Below are 24047 nucleotides of genomic sequence, written 5' to 3'. Positions count from 1 at the left end.
TTACCAGTAATAAAGGAGGAAGAGAAAGCTGGGCAGCGTGATGGCTAACTGGATTCCTTGCCAATTGGGGATGAAGTAGGCAATTCCAGGGAGAATAATGATTCCAAGGGTAAAGAACATTTGAATCACGATTCCCACAATCCTCCTTTGTTTCGAACCTACTATTTCTGTCACTAAAGGAAAACAAACACAAGAGGTCACAGAAGCACAAGGTCAGCTCCAAAATAAACAAACAAATACCGAGATGTTACACCTGTTACATCCATCAGCATTGCTAGAACACGCTAGCACTCAGATACGGAGGCTTCCACACTTGCAGAAAGGATGGAGGTGTCCTTCTTGATACTAAATGCTTTTCTCCCACTCTCACCTCTGCCATTTATCACAGGCACTTGCCATGTTCCTCTTACGCACCCAGACCAGCACTCTTCTGGGTACAATAGGGAAATACGAAGAATATCTGTGTTGGTTTTAGGAAAGCTTCAGTAATGATTATTTTAAAAGGTAATTGTAATTATCAAAACATAAATATGTTAAGATGGCTACATTTGATCACTGTATCTCTAGAGATATGCACATTCTAGTCTCCTTAGAAGATTCATTATAAATATAAGACTCTACAAAGACTTTTCGTTATCACAAGACAACTTCTATTAAATGATAATTCTCTCCACAGTGTTGTACTTTTCATTGACATGATATGCTCTAAAAATCACGTGGGAAATTTTATTACTGAAATCTTTTCCTTTCCTGCCCCTTCCCACTAATTGATTTCTTATATTCTGATTATCCTGGGATAAGCTACTTTATTGTTGCTCTCAGATCACAACTTTGAAGATTCACCTAGGCTGAGTCTTCTTAAAAATGCCTTGCCTTCCAATGTTACTCTTTCTGTTCCAGACAGTGACAACCAATCCCTCTAATCATCTTCTCTCCTTCTCCCACTCACAGAAAGATCTTCAGGGGTCTCCAAAATGTGCACTGCTTGGAGATTGTATAGCAGTGACAGAGGAGAGTGGAAGTGCAAAGATCTGCAGCAATAATCTAAGATGAGAATTCACATTTTCCTGGTCAGAAATCCACCACTACTCTTAAAGTAGGTGGCTGGTCCCGAGCTAGAAATGGAACCAAAAGGAGTAGCCAGGGCTTTCCCAAGGGATATGAGAAAAAAGTAAAGTGAACTTTTTCTTTCTTCCATCACCAGAAGGTCAAACTTTCTGGCCATAGAAGATATCCAAGGGTCACAAATGAACTTCTCATTTTTAGAACATATTTCTCCCATAGTGAAAAGTTTCCAACTTGTACAGAAAGAGGAGAGTTGGCAACACAGGAAAGTAATCTCAAACTGTACCACATAACACAGTGCAGAGAAAATGCTTTAAAAATGCCTCAAGAAGCTACTGAGATTTTATAAAAATTAATTTCTTATAAAGCAAAGCTAGAAACCATATTATAATAGTATAGAAGTACTTAAAAGTAGTTTGCCCCAGTGTTTTAAAATATTCTATATTTGGCTCCCAAAGTAAGGTGGTATTTTAGTTTCTAAAGCACTCAGAATCCTACCTCTGAGCTCTCCTATCTGCAGAAATAATTACTGTAGCTGCAGTGAAACCTCCTTTGTTAAAGGACACATGAGGAAGAGGAAGGTTGATTAACTAGCACTTGTTGGCCATCTGGCCCTAGTTTCCAAATAGAGAAGATGGTGTAAGAATGTCTTACCAATCACGTAGCAAGTCATCCATGTCCCCTTTCCAAACACACCTTGCAGGAAGCGGAAGATCACAAACACAGGGAAGTTTGGTGCAAAGGCCACCACAACCCCAGTGACACCAACACCAAGGCAGGATAGCAAGTAAATGACGATCCTGCCATACCTTTTTGAGAAAGACAGGAAAAGAGCTCACCTTAAATATTTTCTTCAACACAATGGGAAAATATAACATAAAATATTATATTATATCATACCATATCATATTATACTATATTATATTACATCATTTTATTTTAAAGATGCTTTGTAGAGACAGGGTCTCACTATGTTGCCTAGGCTGGAATTACAAAATTTAAAGTACAGAATGCATCCTTTGTGATTGCAGTTTCTGAAAAGATGACCCTCCTTGAAACTACTGTGTCACATAGAGTCCCCCCAGTGGTACAGATGTGACACTTTCTAGCATCTTTTCTGTGTCAAGTCTAAGGACAGAGAGGCAGAAAGAAGAAGCAATGGTGTGTTATGGCCAGAAGGCCTTGCCTTGAATCTCACCTCAACCATCTACCAGTCATAAGACCTTGGGCTAATTCTTAAGGTCTTCAAAACGAAGGTTTTGCTTGCTTGTTTTTGTTTATTCCCACCTTTTTCTAGAGGGAGGTTGTAGAGAGGATCAAATGAGATGTTAATGTGAAAGCGTTTTATAAACTACAAAGTTGACAGCCAATGTCAGTTGTTCTTAAATTTTGTATTTTATTTTCACCATTGGCATAAGTGTTATTAAATAGTTTAGGAAAATGAACAAGGTATCATGCACAACATTCTGAGAGACTGGTGTTAATTGGTTCAGCATAGTGGTGTTAAATTATTGTCTGGTAAATGTTTGCTATCAACGTCCATTAAGAGATTTGATTCTATGACATCTTTTCAAAAAATTTCCATAAAATATGTACATAGAGCATCTTGCTTGAGTCAGCAGAATAGAGATGGAAGTAGCCTTAGTTTATCTAAATTTTTTTTTAGTGGACTCTGTGTCCCCTGCCCCTACACATGCACAGCATACTTCTTGTTAACATTCCCCATGGGAGCGGTACACTTGCTGCAATTGATGAACCTACAGGGACACATCATAATCACCCAATGTCCACAGTTTACATTTGGGTTCACTCTTGATGTTGCAAATTCTATGTGTTTTGACATGTGTATGATGACACGTATCCACCATTAAAGTATCTAACAGAATAGTTTCTCTGCTCTAAAAATCCTCTGTGCTCTGCCTGTTCATCCCTCCCTCTCTCCACCCCCTAGCAACCACTGATCCTTTTTTTTACTGTCTCCATAGTTTTGCTTTTTCCAAAATGTCATATAGTTAAAATCTTATAGTATGTAGCCTTTCCAGATCAGCTTCTTCATTTAGTAATATGTACTTACGTTTCCTCTATGTATTTTCATGGCTTGATAGCTCATTTCTTTTCAGTATGGAATAATATTCCATAGTCTGGATGTATCACAGTTTGTCCATTCACCTATGGAAGGGCATCTTGGTTGCTTCCAAGTTTTGGCAATTATGAAGACAGCTGCTATAAACATGTATGTGTAGGTTTTTGGGTGAACATGAGTTTTCAACTTTTTTGGGTTCGAATTGGAATACCAAGGAGTACAATTGCTGGATCATTTAGTAAAAGTATGTTTAATTTTGTAAGAATTACAAAAATGTGTAAGAATTTTGTCATCTAAAGTCACCGTTTCATTTTGTATTCTCACCAGCAATGAATGAGAATTCCTGTTGTTCCACATCCTAGTCAGCATTTGGTGTTGGCATTGTTCTGGATTTTGGCCATTCTAATAGGTATGTAGTGGTATCTCACTGCTGTTTTAATGGGCATTTCCCTAATGATATATGACGTAGAGCATCATTTCATATGCTTATTATCATCTGTATACTCTCTTTGGTGAGCTATCTGTTAAGGTCTTTGGCCCGCTTTTTAGTTGGGTTGTTTGTTTTCTTATTGTTGTGTTTTAAGAGTTCTTTATATATTTTGAATAACAGTTCTTTATCAAATATTTTCCTTTTGTTAATATTTTCTCCCAGTCTGTGGCTTGTCATTTCATTTGTTCTCTTGATAATGTCTCTCACAACACAGAAAATTTTAATTTTAATGAAGTCCAGCTCATCAATTCTTTTTTTCATGGATTATGCTTTTGGTGTTGTATCTAAAAGGTCATCTAGATTTTTCTTCCTATCCCATCCTCTAGGAGTTTTATAGTTTTGTATTTTACATTTAGGTCTGTGATCTATTTTTTTAAAGGGTGTAAGGTCTGTGTCTAGATTCATTTTTTTTTTTTTGCATGTGGTTGTCCAGTTGTTCCAGTACCTTTTGTTTTCTGCTTTGTCAAAGGTCAGTTGACTGTATTTATGTGGGTCTATTTCTAGGCCCTCTATTTTATTCCATTGAACTATTGGTAGAGGTCTACTCTTTCACAAATACCACACTGTCGTGATTACTGTCGCTTTACAGTAAGTCTTGATGTTAGGTAGTGCCAGTCCTCTGGCTTTGTTCTTCTGCTTCAATACTGTGTTGGCTATTCTGGGTCTTTTGTCTCTACATATAAATTTTAGAATTAGTTTGTCAATATCCACAAAATAACTCTGTAGGATTTTGATTACTATTGTATTGAATATATACATCAAGTTGGGAAGAAGTGACATCTTGACAATATTGAGTCTTCCTATCCATGAATGTTGAGTATCTCTCCATTTATTTAGATCATCTCTAATTTCTTTCATTAGAGTTTTGCACTTTTCCTCACATAAATCTTGTACATATGTTGTTAGATTTATATCTAAGTGTTGTGTATTCTTGGGGTGCTAATGTAAATGGCATTATGTGTTTAAATTCAAATCCTACTTGTTCATTGTTGGTACATATGAAAGCAGTTGACTTTTGTGTATTAGCCTTGTACCCTGCAACTTTACTATACTCACTTATTAGTTTCAGGAGTTTTTGTTGTTGTTGTTGTTGTTAATTCTTTTGATTTTCTACATAGACAATTATGACATCTGTGAACAAAGACAGTTTTTATTTCTTCCTTCCCAATCAGTATACCTGCTATTTTCTTTACTTGTCTTATTTATTGTATTAGCGAGGGCTTCCAGCATGGCATTGAAAAGAAGTTATTAGAGATGACATATTTGCCTTGTTTCTGATCTTAGTGAGAAAGCTTCTATACAGTTTATCATCATTAAGTATAATTTAACTGTAGTTTTTTTCATAGACATTCCTCATCAAGTTGAGGACATTCCCCTATATTTCTAGTTTACTGCGAGCTTCTGTCATATATAGATGTTGGATTTTGACAAATACTTTTTCTGTATCTATTGATATGATCACGTCATTTTTTCTTCCTTAGTTTGTCGATGTGATGGATGACATTAATTGACTTTAGAATGCTGAACCAGTTTTACATACTTGGGATACTACACACTTGGTATGCTACAGTATTTGGTTGTGGTGTATAATTTTTTTTATACACTATTGGATTCTACTTGCAAATTTTTTTGAGGATTTTTGCACTTATGTTCATGAAATATATTAGTCTGTAGTTTTCTTTTGTTGTAATGTCTGTCCAATTTAGGTATTAATGTAATGCTGGTCTCAGAATAAGTTAGAAAGCAATCCCTCTACTTCTATCTTTGGAAAGAGCTTTTAGGGAATTGGTAGCATTTCTTCCCTAAACATTTGGCAAATTCACCTGTGAACCCATCTGGGCCTGGTGATTCCTGTTTTGAAAAGTAATTAACTATTGATTCAATTTATTTAATAGATATAGCCCTATTCAGATTGTCTATATAATCTTGGGTGAGTTTTGGCAGATTGTAATCTTTCAAGGAATTGGTCCATTTCATGTAGGTTATCAAATTTGTGAACACAGAGTGTTCATAGTATTTCTTTATTATCCTGTTAATGTCCATGGGATCTGTCAAAATGTCCCCTCTTTTATTTCTAATATTAGTAATTTATGTCTTCAACCTCTCTCTCTCCTCTTTCCTTTTTCTTAGTCTGACTGGAGCCTTATTGATTTTTTTAAATCTTTTCAAATAACCAGCTTTTGGTTTCATTTTCTCCATTGATTTCCTGTTTTTAATTTTATTGATTTCTGCTCCAATTTGTATTTTTTTTCTTCTACTTGCCTTGGGTTTAATTTGCTCTTCTCCAGTTTCCTAAGGTGAAAGCTTAGATTATTGATTTTATGTATTTCCTCTTTTCTAATATATGTATTCAATGCTATAAATTTCCATTTAAACATTGTTTTTGTTGCATTCTGAAAGTCTTGAGTGTTTTAATTTTCATTTTGTTTAATATACTTTTTAATTACTCTTGAGATTTCTTCTTTGACCTATGTGTTACTATAGACGTGTTGTTTCATCCCCAAATATTTGGGGATTTTCCATCTATCCTTCTGTTATGAATTTCTAGTTTAATTCCACCATGTTCTGGGAGCAGACACTGTATAATTTTTGTTTCTTCACATTTGCTAATATATGTTTTATGGCCCAGAATGTGATTTATCTTGAATATTGCATGTGAATATTTCGTGAGAACTTGAAAAAAAATGTTAAGTCTGCTGTTGTTAGATAAGGTTGTCTAAAGATGAAAATTATATACAGTTGATTGATGATGCTGTTGAGTTCAATTATATCTTTTTATTATTATTATTATTATTATACTTTAGGTTTTATGGTACATGTGCGCAATGTGCAGGTAAGTTACATATGTATACATGTGCCATGCTGGTGCGCTGCACCCACCAACTCGTCATCTAGCATTAGGTATATCTCCCAATGCTATCGCTCCACCCTCCCCCCACCCCACAACAGTCCCCGAAGTGTGATGTTCCCCTTCCTGTGTCCATGAGTTCTCATTGATCAATTCCCACCTATGAGTGAGAATATGTGGTGTTTGGTTTTTTCTTCTTGCGATAGTTTACTGAGAATGATGATTTCCAGTTTCATCCATGTCCCTACAAAGGACATGAACTCATCCTTTTTTATGGCTGCATAGTATTCCATGGTGTATATGTGCCACATTTTCTTAATCCAGTCTATCATTGTTGGACATTTGGGTTGGTTCCAAGTCTTTGCTATTGTGAATAATGCCGCAATAAACATACGTGTGCATGTGTCTTTATAGCAGCATGATTTATAGTCCTTTGGGTATATACCCAGTAATGGGATGGCTGGGTCGAATGGAATTTCTAGTTCTAGATCCCTGAGGAATCGCCACACTGACTTCCACAAGGGTTGAACTAGTTTACAGTCCCACCAACAGTATAAAAGTGTTCCTATTTCTCCACATCCTCTCCAGCACCTGTTGTTTCCTGACTTTTTAATGATTGCCATTCTGACTGGTGTGAGATGGTATCTCATTGTGGTTTTGATTTGCATTTCTCTGATGGCCAGTGATGGTGAGCATTTTTTCATGTGTTTTTTGGCTGCATAAATGTCTTCTTTTGAGAAGTGTCTGTTCATGTCCTTCGCCCACTTTTTGATGGGGTTGTTTGTTTTTTTCTTGTAAATTTGTTGGAGTTCCTTGTAGATTCTGGATATTAGCCCTTTGTCAGATGAGTAGGTTGCAAAAATTTTCTCCCATTTTGTAGGTTGCCTGTTCACTCTGATGGTAGTTTCCTTTGCTGTGCAGAAGCTCTTTAGTTTAATTAGATCCCATTTGTCAATTTTGGCTTTTGTTGCCATTGCTTTTGGTGTTTTAGACATGAAGTCCTTGCCCATGCCTATGTCCTGAATGGTAATGCCTAGGTTTTCTTCTAGGGTTTTTATGGTTTTAGGTCTAACATTTAAGTCTTTAATCCATCTTGAATTGATTTTTGTATAAGGTGTAAGGAAGGGATCCAGTTTCAGCTTTCTACCTATGGCTAGCCAGTTTTCCCAGCACCATTTATTAAATAGGGAATCCTTTCCCCATTTCTTGTTTTTGTCAGGTTTGTCAAAGATCAGATAGTTGTAGACATGTGGCATTATTTCTGAGGGCTCTGTTCTGTTCCATTGATCTGTATCTCTGTTTTGGTACCAGTACCATGCTGTTTTGGTTACTGTAGCCTTGTAGTATAGTTTGAAGTCAGGTAGTGTGATGCCTCCAGCTTTGTTCTTTTGGCTTAGGATTGACTTGGTGATGCGGGCTCTTTTTTGGTTCCATATGAACTTTAAAGTAGTTTTTTCCAATTCTGTGAAGAAAGTCATTGGTAACTTGATGAGGATGGCATTGAATCTGTAAATTACCTTGGGAAGGATGACCATTTTCACAATATTGATTCTTCCTACCCATGAGCATGGAATGTTCTTCCATTTGTTTGTATCCTCTTTTATTTCATTGAGCAGTGGTTTGTAGTTCTCCTTGAAGAGGTCCTTCACATCCCTTGTAAGTTGGATTCCTAGGTATTTTATTCTCTTTGAAGCAATTGTGAATGGGAGTTCACTCATGATTTGGCTCTCTGTTTGTCTGTTATTGGTGTATAAGAATGCTTGTGATTTTTGTACATTGATTTTGTATCCTGAGACTTTGCTGAAGTTGCTTATCAGCTTAAGGAGATTTTGGGCTGAGACAGTGGGGTTTTCTAGATATACTATCATGTCATCTGCAAACAGGGACAATTTGACTTCCTCTTTTCCTAATTGAATACCCTTTATTTCCTTCTCCTGCCTAATTGCTCTGGCCAGAACTTACAACACTATGTTGAATAGAAGTGGTGAGAGAGGGCATCCCTGTCTTGTGCCAGTTTTCAAAGGGAATGCTTCCAGTTTTTGCCCATTCAGTATGATATTGGCTGTGGGTTTGTCATATATAGCTCTTATTATTTTGAGATATGTCCCATCAATACCTAATTTATTGAGAGTTTTTAGCATGAAGCGTTGTTGAATTTTGTCAAAGGCCTTTTCTGCATCTATTGAGATAATCATGTGGTTTTTGTCTTTGGTTCCGTTTATATGCTGTATTACATTTATTGATTTGCGTATATTGAACCAGCCTTGCATCCCAGGGATGAAGCCCACTTGATCATGGTGGATAAGCTTTTTGATGTGCTGCTGGATTCTGTTTGCCAGTATTTTATTGAGGATTTTTGCATGAATGTTCATTAAGGATATTGATCTAAAATTCTCTTTTTTTGTTGTGTCTCTGCCAGGCTTTGGTATCAGGATGATGCTGGCCTCATAAAATGAGTTAGGGAGGATTCCCTCTTTTTCTATTGATTGGAATAGTTTCAGAAGGAATGGTACCAGCTCCTCCTTGTACCTCTGGTAGAATTTGGCTGTGAACCCATCTGGTCCTGGACTTTTTTTGGTTGGTAAGCTATTGATTATTGCCACAATTTCAGCTCCTGTTATTGGTCTATTCAGAGATTCAACTTCTTCCTGGTTTAGTCTTGGGAGGGTGTATGTGTCAAGGAATTTATCCATTTCTTCTAGATTTTCTAGTTTATTTGCGTAGAGGTGTTTGTAATATTCTCTGATGGTAGTTTGTATTTCTGTGGGATCGGTGGTGATATCCCCTTTATCATTTTTTATTGCATCTATTTGATTCTTCTCTCTTTTTTTCTTTATTAATCTTGCTAGCGGTCTATCAATTTTGTTGATCCTTTCAAAAAACCAGCTCCTGGATTCATTGATTTTTTGAAGGGTTTTTTGTGTCTCTATTTCCTTCAGTTCTGCTCTGATTTTAGTTATTTCTTGCCTTCTGCTAGCTTTTGAATGTGTTTGCTCTTGCTTTTCTAGTTCTTTTAATTGTGATGTTAGGGTGTCAATTTTGGATCTTTCCTGCTTTCTCTTGTGGGCATTTAGTGCTATAAATTTCCCTCTACACACTGCTTTGAATGCATCCCAGAGATTCTGGTATGTTGTGTCTTGGTTCTCGTTGGTTTCAAAGAACATCTTTATTTCTGCCTTCATTTCGTTATGTACCCAGTAGTCATTCAGGAGCAGGTTGTTCAGTTTCCATGTAGTTGAGCAGTTTTGAGTGAGATTCTTAATCCTGAGTTCTAGCTTGATTGCACTGTGATCTGAGAGATAGTTTGTTATAATTTCTGTTTATTGAGGAGAGCTTTACTTCCAAGTATGTGGTCAATTTTGGAATAGGTGTGGTGTGGTGCTGAAAAAAATGTATATTCTGTTGATTTGGGGTGGAGAGTTCTGTAGATGTCTATTAGGTCTGCTTGGTGCAGAGCTGAGTTCAATTCCTGGGTATCCTTGTTGACTTTCTGTCTCGTTGATCTGTCTAATGTTGACAGTGGGGTGTTAAAGTCTCCCATTATTAATGTGTGGGAGTCTAAGTCTCTTTGTAGGTCACTCAGGACTTGCTTTATGAATCTGGGTGCTCCTGTATTGGGTGCATATATATTTAGGATAGTTAGCTCTTCTTGTTGAATTGATCCCTTTACCATTATGTAATGGCCTTCTTTGTCTCTTTTGATCTCTGTTGGTTTAAAGTCTGTTTTATCAGAGACTAGGATTGCAACCCCTGCCTTTTTTTGTTTTCCATTTGCTTGGTAGATCTTCCTCCATCCTTTTATTTTGAGCCTATGTGTGTCTCTGCACGTGAGATGGGTTTCCTGAACACAGCACACTGATGGGTCTTGAGTCTTTATCCAATTTGCCAGTCTGTGTCTTTTAATTGGAGCATTTAGTCCATTTACATTTAAAGTTAATATTGTTATGTGTGAATCTGATCCTGTCATTATGATGTTAGCTGGTTATTTTGCTCGTTAGTTGATGCAGACTCTTCCTAGTCTCGATGGTCTTTACATTTTGGTATGATTTTGCAGTGGCTGGTACCGGTTGTGCCTTTCCATGTTTAGCGCTTCCTTCAGGAGCTCTTTTAGGGCAGGCCTGGTGGTGACAAAATCTCTCAGCATTTGCTTGTCTGTAAAGTATTTTATTTCTCCTTCACTTATGAAGCTTAGTTTGGCTGGATATGAAATTCTGGGTTGAAAATTCTTTTCTTTAAGAATGTTGAATATTGGCCCCCACTCTCTTCTGGCTTGTAGGGTTTCTGCCGAGAGATCCGCTGTTAGTCTGATGGGCTTCCCTTTGAGGGTAACCCGACCTTTCTCTCTGGTTGCCCTTAACATTTTTTCCTTCATTTCAACTTTGGTGAATCTGACAATTATGTGTCTTGGAGTTGCTCTTCTCGAGGAGTATCTTTGTGGCATTCTCTGTATTTCCTGAATCTGAATGTTGGCCTGCCTTGCTAGATTGGGGAAGTTCTCCTGGATAATATCCTGCAGAGTGTTTTCCAACTTGTTTCCATTCTCCCCGTCACTTTCAGGTACACCAATCAGACATAGATTTGGTCTTTTCACATAGTCCCACATTTCTTGGAGGCTTTGCTCGTTTCTTTTTATTCTTTTTTCTCTAAACTTCCCTTCTCACTTCATTTCATTCATTTCATCTTCCAGGGCTGATACCCTTTCTTCCATTTGATCGCATCGGCTCCTGAGGCTTCTGAATTCTTCACGTAGTTCTCGAGCCTTGGTTTTCAGCTCCATCAGCTCCTTTAAGCACTTCTCTGTATTGGTTATTCTAGTTATACATTCTTCTAAATTTTTTTCAAAGTTTTCAACTTCTTTGCCTTTGGTTTGAATATCCTCCCGTAGCTCGGAGTAATTTGATCGTCTGAAGCCTTCTCTCAGCTAGTCAAAGTCATCCTCCGTCCAGCTTTGTTCCGTTGCTGGTGAGGAACTGCGTTCCTTTGGAGGAGGAGAGGTACTCTGCTTTTTAGAGTTTCCAGTTTTTCTGCTCTGTTTTTTCCCCATCTTTGTGGTTTTATCTACTTTTGGTCTTTGATGATGGTGATGTACAGATGGGTTTTTGGTGTGGATGTCCTTTCTGTTAGTTTTCCTTCTAACAGACAGGACCCTCAGCTGCAGGTCTGTTGGAGTACCTGGCCGGCCGTGTAAGGTGTCAGGCTGCCCCTGCTGGGGGGTGCCTCCCAGTTAGGCTGCTCGGGGGTCAGGGGTCAGGGACCCACTTGAGGAGGCAGTCTGCCCGTTCTCAGATCTCCAGCTGCGTGCTGGGAGAACCACTGCTCTCCTCAAAGCTGTCAGACAGGGACAGTTAAGTCTACAGAGGTTACTGCTGTCTTTTTGTTTGTCTGTGCCCTGCCCGCAGAGGTGGAGCCTACAGAGGCAGGCAGGCCTCCTTGAGCTGTGGTGGGCTCCACCCAGTTCAAGCTTCCCGGCTGCTTTGTTTACCTAAGCGAGCCTGGGCAATGGCGGGTGCCCCTCCCCCAGCCTCGCTGCCGACTTGCTGTTTGATCTCAGACTGCTGTGCTAGCAATCAGTGATGAGCCAGGTGCGGGCTATACTCTCCTGGGGCACCGTTTCCTAAGCCCGTCGGAAAAGCACAGTATTCGGGTGGGAGTGGCCCGATTTTCCAGGTGCCGTCTGTCACCCCTGGAAAGGGAACTCCCTGACCCCTTGCGCTTCCCGAGTGAGGCAATGCCTCGCCCCTGCTTCGGCTTGGCGCACGGTGCACTCACCCACTGACCTGCGCCCACTGTCTGGCACTCCCTAGTCAGATGAACAGGATACCTCAGATGGAAATGCAGAAATCACCCGTCTTCTGCGTCGCTCACGCTGGGAGCTGTAGACCGGAGCTGTTCCTATTCGGCCATCTTTCTCAATTATATCTTTATAGGTTTTTTACCTGTTGAATCTGACCATTTCCAACAAAGGGATGTTGAAGTCTCCAGTGAAATCGTGGATTAATCTATTTCTCATTCCAGTTTTATCACAGTTTTTTCCTCTTATAATTTTGTGCTCTGCTACTAGACACATAGATATTAAGGATTATTGGCTTCTTGGAGAATTGACCCCTTTATCATTATATAATGCCCATTTTTATCCCTGATAACTTTCCTTCCTCTGAAGTCTGCTCTGCTGATAATAGTATAGCTACTTCTGCTTTACTTTGATTACTGCTATCATGGTATAGTTTTCTCCATGCATTTACTATTAGTGTGTATGTGTCTTTATATTGAAAGTGGATTTCTTGTAGACAACATATATGGTTGGGTCTTGTTTGTTGATCCACTGTGAAAATCTCTGTCTTTTAGTTGGCGCATTTAGACCATCTTACATTTAAAGTAAGTATTGGCATGGTTGGATTAATGTCTACCGTATTTGTTATCATCTTCTATTTGTTTCCCTTATTTTTTATTCTTATGTTTGTATTCCACACTTTTTCCTGGCTTTTGTGGTTTCATTGAACAGCAGTTTATAGGATTCCACATTTTCTTCATTTTTAGCATATCAGTCATGCTTTTTTTTAAAAAATCTTTTTTTAGTAGTTGCTTTAGAGTTTACAATATACATTTACAACTAATTCAAATCCACTTTCAAATAACACTGTATCACTTCATGAGTAGTATGAGTACCTTATAACAAAAAATACTCTATATATGCTTATGTATGCTTATATATATAAACATACACAACCACATTGTTGCTATTATTATTTTGAATAAACTATTATCTGTTAGATCAATTGAGAATAAGAAACATATTCTCAATTGTTTATTCCTCTCCAATGCCTTTCCTTTACGTAGATCTGGATTTCTAACCTAGATCATTTTCATTCTCTCTAAATAATTTCTTTTAACATTTATTACAAGGCATCAAATTCCCTCAATTTTTGTCTAACAAAGTCTTTATTTCTCCTTCACTTTTAAATGATAACTTTGCACAGTATAGAATTCTAGATTGGATTTTTTTTCTTGACACTTTAAGTTTTCCACTTTCTTCTTGCTTACCTGGTTTCTGAAAAGAAGTAGGGTGTAATTTTTATCATTGCTCTTTTACTATAGTAAGACATTATCCCCCAACTCTTCTTTCAGAATTTTTCCTTTATCTTTGGCTTTCTGTAGTTTGACTATGATATATAACTAGGTATACTTTTTTATGTTTATCTTGCTTGATTTTCTTTGAGTTTCCTGGATCTGTGGTGTCTGACACTAATTTTGAAAAATTCTCAGTCATTATTGTTTAAAATTTTTTTCTATTTCTCTCTCTCTTTCTTCTCATTTTGGTATTCCTATTACACAAATATTATATCTTTTGTAATTGTCCTGCAGTTATTGAACATTCTGTTCTGCTTTTTCAGGTGGTTGTTATTGTGTGGGGGGGGTTTTTTTTTTTTTTTTTTTTTTCCAATTTCGGAGGTTTCTATTGGGATAACCTCAAGGCCAGAGATTCTTTCCTCAGCTATGTCCAATCTCCTATTAAGCCCAGTAACAACATTTTTCATTTCTGTTACAGTGTTTTTGATCTCTAGCATTTCATTTGGTTTCTTTTTTTAGAATTTCCATCTCTCTACTTACATAGCCCATCTGTTCTTGCATGCTACTTTATGCATCAGACTTCTTGGCATAGTTGTTTTACATTCTTAGCCTGATCATTCCAACATCCCTGCCATATCTGAATTTAGTTCTGATGCTTTCTCTGTCTCTTCAACTGTGTGTGTGTGTGTGTGTGTGTGTGTGTGTGTGTGTGTGTGTGTTTTGGCTTTTAGTATGTCTTGTAATTTTTTCTTGATAGGTGAACATGGTGTACTGGATAAACGGAACTGCTATAAATAGACCTTTAGTAATGTGGTGGTGAGGTGTTGGGGGAGGGAAGGCATTCTGTGGTTGTATGAGTAGCTCTCAGTCTTTTAGTGAACCTGTGTCTCTAAACGGTGAACTTCACAAGTGCTTCTCTATCCCTCTCCTCTGAACTAGGGGAGAAAGGCTAGAGGGGGCTGGAGCTGGGTATTTCCCTTCTTCCAAGTTGAAAGCTAGAGGAGGCTAGAATTTGGTGTTTCTCTTTCTCCACTTGGAAGGCTAGAAGGGGCTGGAGTTGGTATTTCCCTTCCCCCAGATCAATGAGGCTCTCAGAAAACCCCAGAAGATTAGGCTCTGGTTAAACATCTTCTCCTGAGGGCAGACATTGTTAAGAACAATGTTCTGGCATATTTCAAAATTGTTCCTTTTCCCCTCTGGCTGCCAGAGCACCAGGGATTTTCCTTAATATTCACCTTTAGAACCTTGTAGAGCTTCAGGTGGGAAAAAAAAAAAAAATCACAAAAGCTTGGGCCCTCCTTTGAGTGAGTCCCTCTAGAGTTTTTAATCCTCCAGGTCATCCACACTGATCCTCCAGGAATTCATCAATTACAGTTCATGTTTATCTACCCTGGCTCTCTCAAGGAGGTTTCTGCGCCTGTGTTATGATTCTCTGTATTCTCCTGTCTTTCTATTTAGTGGGGCTGGGGGTGCGCGGTGGTGCTGAAGGCAGCAGTTTGCCCTGTAGTCTCACTTCTCTTATGGATCTAAGAAGAATTATTGATTTTTCAGTTTGTTCAGCATTTTACTTGTTGTCAAGACTGAGTGGCAAATTCTAAGCTCCTTATATTCTGAACAGGAAGCCAGAAGCCCCAAACTAGATTTTTAAATTCACTTTCCACCCTTCCTACACTGTACTCTCATTGACAAATGGCCTATTAAGTTATTTCTTGTTCTTCCTTCACATATATAAATCATGGATATGGAGGGAGAGAAGAAGCCAAATGTAGGAGGCAGAGTTATTCATGGCTCCTCTTTTTCCCAGGTCTGGCCCCTCCCCTCCAAGGCAGCATGTCCTATATGAGGACAGATGCTCAATCACTTATGAGAATATAGGTAGGGGAAATTTCCCACTTTAGTAAAGTTAATTTAGTTTGGAGATATGGTTATTGACTGAGTAAGAGAAAAAACCACAGATGAAGCAAAACCTAATATCTAAACTAGAAAGAGTAAAAACAAAACAAAATAAATAAATATTAAACTGCACAGTTCCAAATTATAGCCAGCAAAAAAAGAGTGGCATGTGGGGGAAATTAGGAAAGGAAGGATGAAGCTTGAAAGGGCTAGAAGTAGAACAGGAGAAAAGGACATCGATAAAAAGAAGAAAAAGGGGAAAGGGCATCACACATGAAAGGATCCAGCAGAAACTCACATGCAAAGGACAGCTGTGGAGAGGGCGAGAGAGAAACATGAAAGAGAAAGGAAAAGTGACAGAAAATGAAACCCAAGGCTCTACCCATTTTGAAGCACTGGTCTGATTAAACTCAGATCTTCAATTGGCTACAGGATATGGGGCCTTTTGTTGTTCTATTAGCTAATTAATTGCTGTTTGCAGTTCTCTAAAAGGTACACTTAGTATCACCCACTGAATGGTACAGTCACAAGAACCCACCATGGGCTGGGCTGGATTAACCAGAACAATATTAGGCCAGATACAGCCATGAGTCAGCGATTCCCAGTCTATACTCCTATTACTCCTGCTAAGGGGGATAGAGAGGAATATTAAATTACTGCAAGTATTTTCATAGTTAGAATTGGGATAAAAATAGAGTTAAACATGAATACAATAGCTAGCATCAATAATGTTAAGGAAGAAGAATGTTTAAATAGAAAGCATGATGTCTTGAATATACACACTCACCATGCCTGCCATTGGGCAGTTGCATTTATGAATACAAGATAATAGAAAAAAACTCCTTTAATGGTTTTTGGAAAAATGTTTTTTTCACAGAGTTTTACATTTGTAGAATAAAATACAAGGATTTCTTTAAAAAAAAATTAGGCGAAACAAATTTGGAATAGGCTGACCTTATGACTAAATTAATAAAACCACAATCAGTAAGTTGTTACTGAAGCACACCGAATTGATTGATTCTGTAGCATTCAGCACAACAGTGCATCAACCCAGTCATGATGTTCCTGCTTTGGAGGTCTGTGTTTTCATTCTGATGCTCTCAGACCTACTGGGAACAGCCTCAGACCTTTGTGAAGTTCAAGGAATAAGGAGATGAAGTTTGAGAAGAAAAGAATTCATCAAACCAACCAAGTGTGGATGTCACGAATGATGGAATCAAGAATTGTTTGTGAATTTAGCAAAAATATTGTTTTAATAGTTAACATAAAACATTTTTCTCCCCATATTAATGCATGGTATTATAGTGACATAAAATGGCTGTCACATTGGTACCTACCTGTCTGCTGCATAGCCTAAGGTGAATGCTCCAGTCAGGAAGCCGAGGTTCAGGATGGCTTGGGTGAGGTCCAGCATCCACGCATTGACACAGACAAGGTCAAACTGAGAAAACAAAGAAAACACACATGGAGACATGCCGGAATGCAGATCTTCAAAACATCTTATCTTTTGTATAGATCAATGATCTGTAAACATTTTTGCTCATATACTCCTTAAATAAATTTTGAAAATGTATCACATGCGTATGTTTACATTAACACACAAATATTCTTTGTCAGTTTAAATAACTGCAAAGGATGTAATTTTCAGTATACTATGTTGTTATAACATCGTTCTCTTTTTTTTTTTTTTTTTTGAGATGGAGTCTCGCTCTGTCACCAGGCTGGAGTGTAGTGGAGCGATCTCCGCTTACTGCAACCTCTGCCTCTCGGGTTCAAGTGATTCTCCTGCCTCAGCCTCCTGAGTAGCTGGGACTACAGGTATGTGCCACAACACCCATCTAATTTTTGTATTTTTAGTAGAGATGGGGTTTCACCATGTTGGCCAGAATGGTCTCGATCTCTTGACCTCATAATCTGCCCACCTCGACCTCCCGAAGTGCTGGGATTATAGGAGTGAGCCACCGCACCTGGCCAACATCATTCTTTTAAGTGTATTGAATAGAACAGGGGTTCCCAACCACCGAGTCATGGTGGTTGGGAAACAGTACCAGTTTGTGGCCTGTTAGGAACCGGGCCGCACAGAAGGAGGTGAGCAGTAGTGGGCCACGAGCATTACCACTCAGCAGCGGCATTAGATTCTCATAGGAGCGTGAACCCTATTGTTAGCTGCACATGAAATCTCGGTTGCGCACTTCTTATGAGAATCTAACTAATGCCTGATGATCTCAAGTAGAATAGTTTCATCCTGAAACCATCTCCCCCAACACCCCCCACTCCCTCCATCCATGGAATAATTGTCTTCCACAAAACTGGTCCCTGGTGCCAAAAAGGACGGGATGGCTTCAATAGAGTATGAATATTATATGCTATCTGGTGTCCAATTGCTATAAACAGACTGTTCTTTAACAGTCTGAAATTTGACATCAATTTTTTTCTCTTTGAGCTCTTATTTTCATTTCCACAGATTTCTATTCTAATGTAATGTATTTTGTGTAGAAAATGTTTTACAGGTTTTGTCACCATACTTCTATGTACAATAAGTTATATATATAAATTGACATTTAATTTTTAAAATTTTCCTGTGACAGTAAGTCTCTAAATATTGGATTTTTTCTGCTTGGGTTATAATTACAATTACCTTTAGACCATAATTGATAAAAAATATAAGATGTAATAAATTTTAAGAAATAATTATTATGCAGAAGTAAAATTTTGTTGGAAATGTACGTCTCCATGGCCAGAAAAAATGTTAAGCGAGTCTAAGTTTTTCTAGTTAGGTCATGAAATCAGTGGATATATTATTTATTACTAGAACGAGTTAGGGCTCAAAATTAATTCTATTTCTGTTTTTCATTTTTATAAATTTATGGGCCAAGAAGATTTTTCCATATAAATAAATCAGTGGGAATGAAGGGAGTTTTGTTACAGAAATGTTACTCAATTCTTTAATCTCCTTCTCAGCTATATGCCAAGATTCACAGTGATCTATCACCAAATTATTTTTACTTTTTTATTAGCCAGCATGTCATGTAAGTTCTCCTACAGTTCTGCTCTAAGGAAAAAAATGGAAACCATCAGACTTACAAAAAGTTGTTTAATTAAGTCATTAATCATTTACATTTACTTATAATTAGTCTTACATTAAGAAAGTTACTTTCTTAATACTGGAACAATATGTCAAATTGTCCCGTTGTTTGATGCCCTGAAGATTTTAAAACTTCAAGTCAATGCCTCAGAGTAAGATGAGAGAGAGGCATGATTAATTTTGCAAAGTGGGAAAAGTAGAATTTTGGGTAGGAAACTGCATCCTTAAAAGGGACATGCTCTTAGACAAATTTGTTTTGGGAAAGAGTACAAATGTAAGTTGAGGATCTGAAAACTGGCTCCCTTAAAATTATCCAGGCCGACAATTCCTGTGATCATCTTTGCAAATCTCCAAGTGGTATGCTTATCCCAGTTTCATGCTGCAGTCTAACCACTGCATTAGACTCTAGCATGAAGAGAAAATTAATGTAGTTGGAATATGAATTGTGAGGAATCTCATAAATACATATTCATAAGTAAACTATCGTATTTACTTATAAAGTCCAACTTCTTGCCTTGGTTTTACAGCTAATGACCTGTCACCTAACATAGTTGGAAAAAATTTGGAGGCAGTAGTAGTTGGCTTCTCACAGAGTTGCTGAGATGATCGGTCAAGATGTAAGAAGTAAAGAGATTTACAGATATGCATAATAGTTGTAATCATGGTCATTTTAAAGGATTTTTATTATCAATTTTGGTTTTTCAAGGTACAAAAATTTTATTTTAAGTAAACAAGTTGATGATTATTTATCTGAAATAATTTCTCATTGGAATTAAGCAGGCAAAGAATGTACCTAAAATAAAAGTACATAGAATTTCAGAAAGCAAACAGCGAAATCAAACTACCAGCGGAAATGCAACATTTACTTTGGAAAAGTATCAACCAGTGTCAAATATAAAAACTCAAACAGTAGAATTTGCTTCATCCATCTGTACTTCAAACAGCTGAGTTAGCTAGCAGAGGGAAACAGGGGTGCTTTTCGTAGATGACATAGCAAGGCCTATCAAGAGCTTGCCTTTTAATACATGTATTCAGCTGCTTTTGAACTATGTGAATTAAAATGCCCCCAAAATATTCTTTAAACCCATAAAATATTATTTAATATAATACTGATTATCTTCTTGACTGTCCCATAAAAGAAATAGTCAAACAGGATTTGTCTTATATTCAATATTTAAATAAGAATCAATTTAAAATAAATACTTCAATGGTTAAAGTGCAGCGATAACACAACATTTTTCTAAAGCTTTATGATAGGCATCTGGGCCAGATACTGCCTGCCCTTCTGTGTTTTCTGTACCTCAGGGGACTACATTTCTTAGATTCCTTTACTGGCAGAGTTCTGTGTAGGTTGCACCAGTAGGGAGCTAGCGCAAGATCAGAAGGTAGGAGGGAGGTAGTGGACATTCTGCTTCTGGCCGTGGCAGCAGCTCCAGCTCCAATCCTGACAGTGGTGGCTGTGGGAGTCAGCCAGTGCCCCGTGTGCCTGGCCACACGGGGGCAAAGGGATACTGCCCCACAGGTGCCGGCTTTGTAATGGCCACCCAGCAGGGCAGGGACTGACCACCAAGACACTGCAGGAACTGTCCTTCCTGACCCCTGTCCCCTCCTTCTTCTTCAGCTCTTCCAAAACAGCTCAAATCCTAACCCTTTTATTAAATCCCTCTCTGGTTAAAACACCTAGCCTGGTTTCTGTTTTTGTGACTGGGATCTTGCCATCTTTCAAAAGTAGAAAATAAAGCAACAAACAAATTATGTGTTTCTAAAGAAATGCACACACATCCACACAAGCTTGTGTTTCCTGTACAGGGAAAACTTCAGGCCCAAAGATTGAAGGGCTTGATGCTGACTCTTGCTCATAGAGTCAGGGGGCAGACCTCTGCCTCTAGGGGCCGACACTTCCTAATCAGCTCTCAGCTTGCTGTCTGCCTGCTGATGCAACAGCTCTGGGCCTGTGATGTGTCTTTCATGTTTAAAGAGAGATTAGCAGGCACCAAAGCCATGAGCTTCACAGGCTAAGTACTTTTTTCTGATATAAAGTACTAAAAGCTTGTTGTAGTTCCTAGGGAGACCTAAAACCCACCTCTTGTCAATGGGAGATCATTGTGGATCACCAACAATTCACTTAAGTCTGAATCAAAGACACACATTTATGTCCTTCTCCTAAGGCAATCTATGTAGAACGACTGAGGCATCTCCTATTTTTTTTTCAAAGTATACACACGCAAAAACATTAAGCAATTTTAAATGTTCATAAATCCATGTGTACCCATTCTGTTACTTATTAATCTTCAAAGTCACTTTTACACAAAGAAAATGACGCCTTTTGGCATGAGCAGAAAGTCAGTCTGATAAAAGACTCAAACAACTGTTGGTGTAATGTAAGGATAACATTACTTCGTTTTGCAGAAAGCCTGAGTAACTGTAGCCAAATGAGAAACTTTTGAAGGGTTTCCAAGTGAAGGTTTTTCTTAGCTTTTCTTCTTTGTTAAAATCCAAATAGACATTATGTTAATTTGAGTTGTAATGATGAAATGCTGGGGCAAGTAATTATTAGATATATGCTAAAGTTGTCATTTCTAAATTATCCTTAAAACAAGAGCAACAAATAATCTCCCATTTACAAAGGTCAAAGGTAAGAAGCAAGGTAGAAAATAATGCAAGTATTCAAAAGGCTTAGAAAATGTGGCACATATACACCATAGAATACTATGCAGCCATAAAAAATGATGAGTTCATGTCCCTTGCAGGGACATGGATGAAGCTGGAAACCATCATTCTCAGCAAACTGTCGCAAGGACAAAAAACCAAACACCGCATGTTCTCACTCATAGGTGGGAATTGAACAATGAGAACACATGGACACAGGAAGGGGAACATCACACACCGGGACTATTGTGCGGTGGGGGGAGGGGGGAGGGATAGCATTAGGAGATATACCTAATGCTAAATAAGGAGTTAATGCATGCAGCACACCAACATGGCACATGTATATATATGTAACAAACCTGCACATTGTGCACATGTACCCTAAAACTTAAAGTATAATAATAATAAAATAAATTAAATAAATAAATAAATAAATAAATAAATAAATAAATAAATAAACGCAGGAGAGGGGCCTCATTTGCTCCTCAGACCATAGGGAATGGACCCAGGTGACCATCAGCTGGATTTTTCCACTGGGTTCTAGGTTAGCCCTCTTGAACAAATTCTCACTTAAGAGATTCTAAGATTAGACGATATTGCAGTATTTTACTTTAGTTATGAGCCATCGGAAATAGCACTCATTGGCGGTGTGCATTGTTCTAGGAGAAAGGGAAGTCTCTGAAGTCAAATTACAATATCTATGTGCTTCTGTTTTAATTTTCTAGGGATGAGTTGTCAATGGAACCTTTCCTAATCAGCTCTTAGCTTGAAATCAGGAGTCACTAAACTCTTCATCAGTATTAATAATAATAACAATAATAATAATAATAATAATCACTGACACTATCAGGTGTGGTGTGCTCCTGGCTACATTTTGCACTGGCCAAAACAATGACATGTAGACCTCCATGGGCAACTTCCATTTTCAATCAACCACACAGTACCATAACAGAACCTAATAATGGCTAAAAATTATAGTAATCATAAATAATAATTTGGTTTGGGTTTCCATGAGGAAAAAGGATGTCACTATTAATTCAGGTCACCATGAAAAAATTTTAACATGATCTGATGGCACTATTTGGGCACCTTCATTTAATGTCAAAAAGTTAACACTTCTTATACTGCAGGTATGAAAGGTAATTATCAGGTATGTTGGAAATCACTCCAATTTGGTTTGCTTGGCATTATGCCGACAAGGCTGGGAGGAATACCAGGGATGTGCACACCTTGTTTCTGCTCCTGGGAGGAACTTGTTATATAGTTTGGGAGCCAAGGTCAATTTATGTGAAGCAAATGTAGAGCAGCTGAGATCTAAACAGAATGGAATCGACTAAATGTAAGATAACTTCAGACAAAGAAATGGCCCATGGAGGTAAGAGCAGCTGGAGACTTGAAGAAGGTGGGACCACAGCAGGTCCCACAATGAGCTGGATTTAGATAGAAATCAAAGGAAAAAGAAGGGCACTGATGACAAGATGAGGATCAGGCCCAGCCACAGAGACAGAAACTTGGGTGCCAACAAGATTCTGCCTGGCATGTGGCTGGGAAGTACACTGTTTTAAGCTGGGCAGCCGCTTCTCCCCATCCCACCTTTGATGGGGAAGGGAGTGTGGGTCCAGGGCCAAGACAGGAAACCAGGGGATCTGCAATGATTGCCCAGAATGGAGTGATTTAGTTTAATGCAGAGAGGCATCATTATGAGATACAGGCTCTTAGACCCTCACTTGTCATAGAAGATGTTCTCCAAGGTTCATAACTACCAGGCTTTACTGTAGGTTAGGCAGCTAAGCTTCGAAATAGGATGGAGAGATGTCTTCTAAATGCATCGCTTTTTGTCTAAACTTGTGAAATTGGGAGACATGAAAGTATTAAATCTGTTTGAATAATAATTCCTGTCATTTATTAACTTCTGCCCTTGGTGACTCATCCTCAGGTTGTACAAGATACATATGATACGTCAGCCCCTCTGTGTCCAGGCTGTTTTATTTCTTTGTAGTGAAGGCTTGCAGTTATGCATCTTAAAATGTTTACGATTTCTCTAAATAACTTAGACTGTCTAAAGACGAGAAGAAGATGAAAGGTTCTAAATATGTGCAGGGTTCTCTTGGCAAAGATGAGTCCTAGTTCTGGAGCCAGACAGCCTGGATGTCTTGACTTGGCCGCTCCCAGCTCTGTGTCCTCTGGTGATTTTCCAACATTGTTGACCCTCGTGTTCCTATCTGTAAGATGAAGAGCTGGAATGATGAGTCATTGGTATAATATACATAAAGCACTCAGCCTAGTGCCTGAGACATAGTAACCTCCCAATAAATGTTACCAATTGCATTATAATCAGTGACATAATACTGATGATAATAAAATATATATATACAGAATTACTTGAGGTTTATAAATGAAAAAATGCCTGAGCCCAACTCCAGTCCAATTAAATAGGATCTAGTCTAATATGCAGTTGATATAGCGGTTATCAACTATTTACCTACTGGAAGATAGTTAATTTCAGCATATTTTATAGGATTAGTGTCCCCCCCCAACACCCTACATTTTATGTCTACCTGTAACCTCAGAATTTGACCTTTGGAAACAGGGTCTTTGCAGATGTAATGAGTGAAGATGAAATCATGCTGCATCAGAGCGGGCCCTAGTCCAATGACAGGTATCCTTTGAAGAAGAGAAAACAGAGACACAGCCACATACCAGAAAAAGGCCATATGAAGCCAGAGACAGAGATTGGGGTGATGCATCTACCAGCCAAAGAGTGCCAAGGACTGGCAGCAGTGCTGGAGACAGGAGAGAGGCACGGAACCGATCCTCTCCTAGAGCCCAAGAGACAGCATGGTCCTGTTTACATCTTGACTTTGGA

General features: G+C 38.3%; 1 protein-coding gene across 1 annotated transcript in view; it reads right to left on the bottom strand.

The window, feature by feature from the left end:
- Positions 1 to 24047, bottom strand: part of SLC22A3 (solute carrier family 22 member 3) — a 109906-nt gene that overhangs the window by 43044 nt on the left and 42815 nt on the right. Inside the window, exons 2-4 of the mRNA XM_002817549.4 lie at positions 16785 to 16888; positions 1720 to 1874; positions 5 to 173 (exon numbers count right to left, since the gene is read on the bottom strand). Coding sequence (XP_002817595.1) covers positions 5 to 173; positions 1720 to 1874; positions 16785 to 16888 — 428 coding nt within the window. The remainder of the gene's footprint in view (positions 1 to 4; positions 174 to 1719; positions 1875 to 16784; positions 16889 to 24047) is intronic.

The sequence above is a fragment of the Pongo abelii genome, chromosome 5, assembly GCF_028885655.2.
Source record: "Pongo abelii isolate AG06213 chromosome 5, NHGRI_mPonAbe1-v2.0_pri, whole genome shotgun sequence".
In the NCBI taxonomy this organism is placed as follows: Eukaryota; Metazoa; Chordata; class Mammalia; order Primates; family Hominidae; genus Pongo; species Pongo abelii.
Note: the sequence above shows the minus strand (reverse complement) of the source record. Positions and strands in the feature narration are given on the sequence as shown.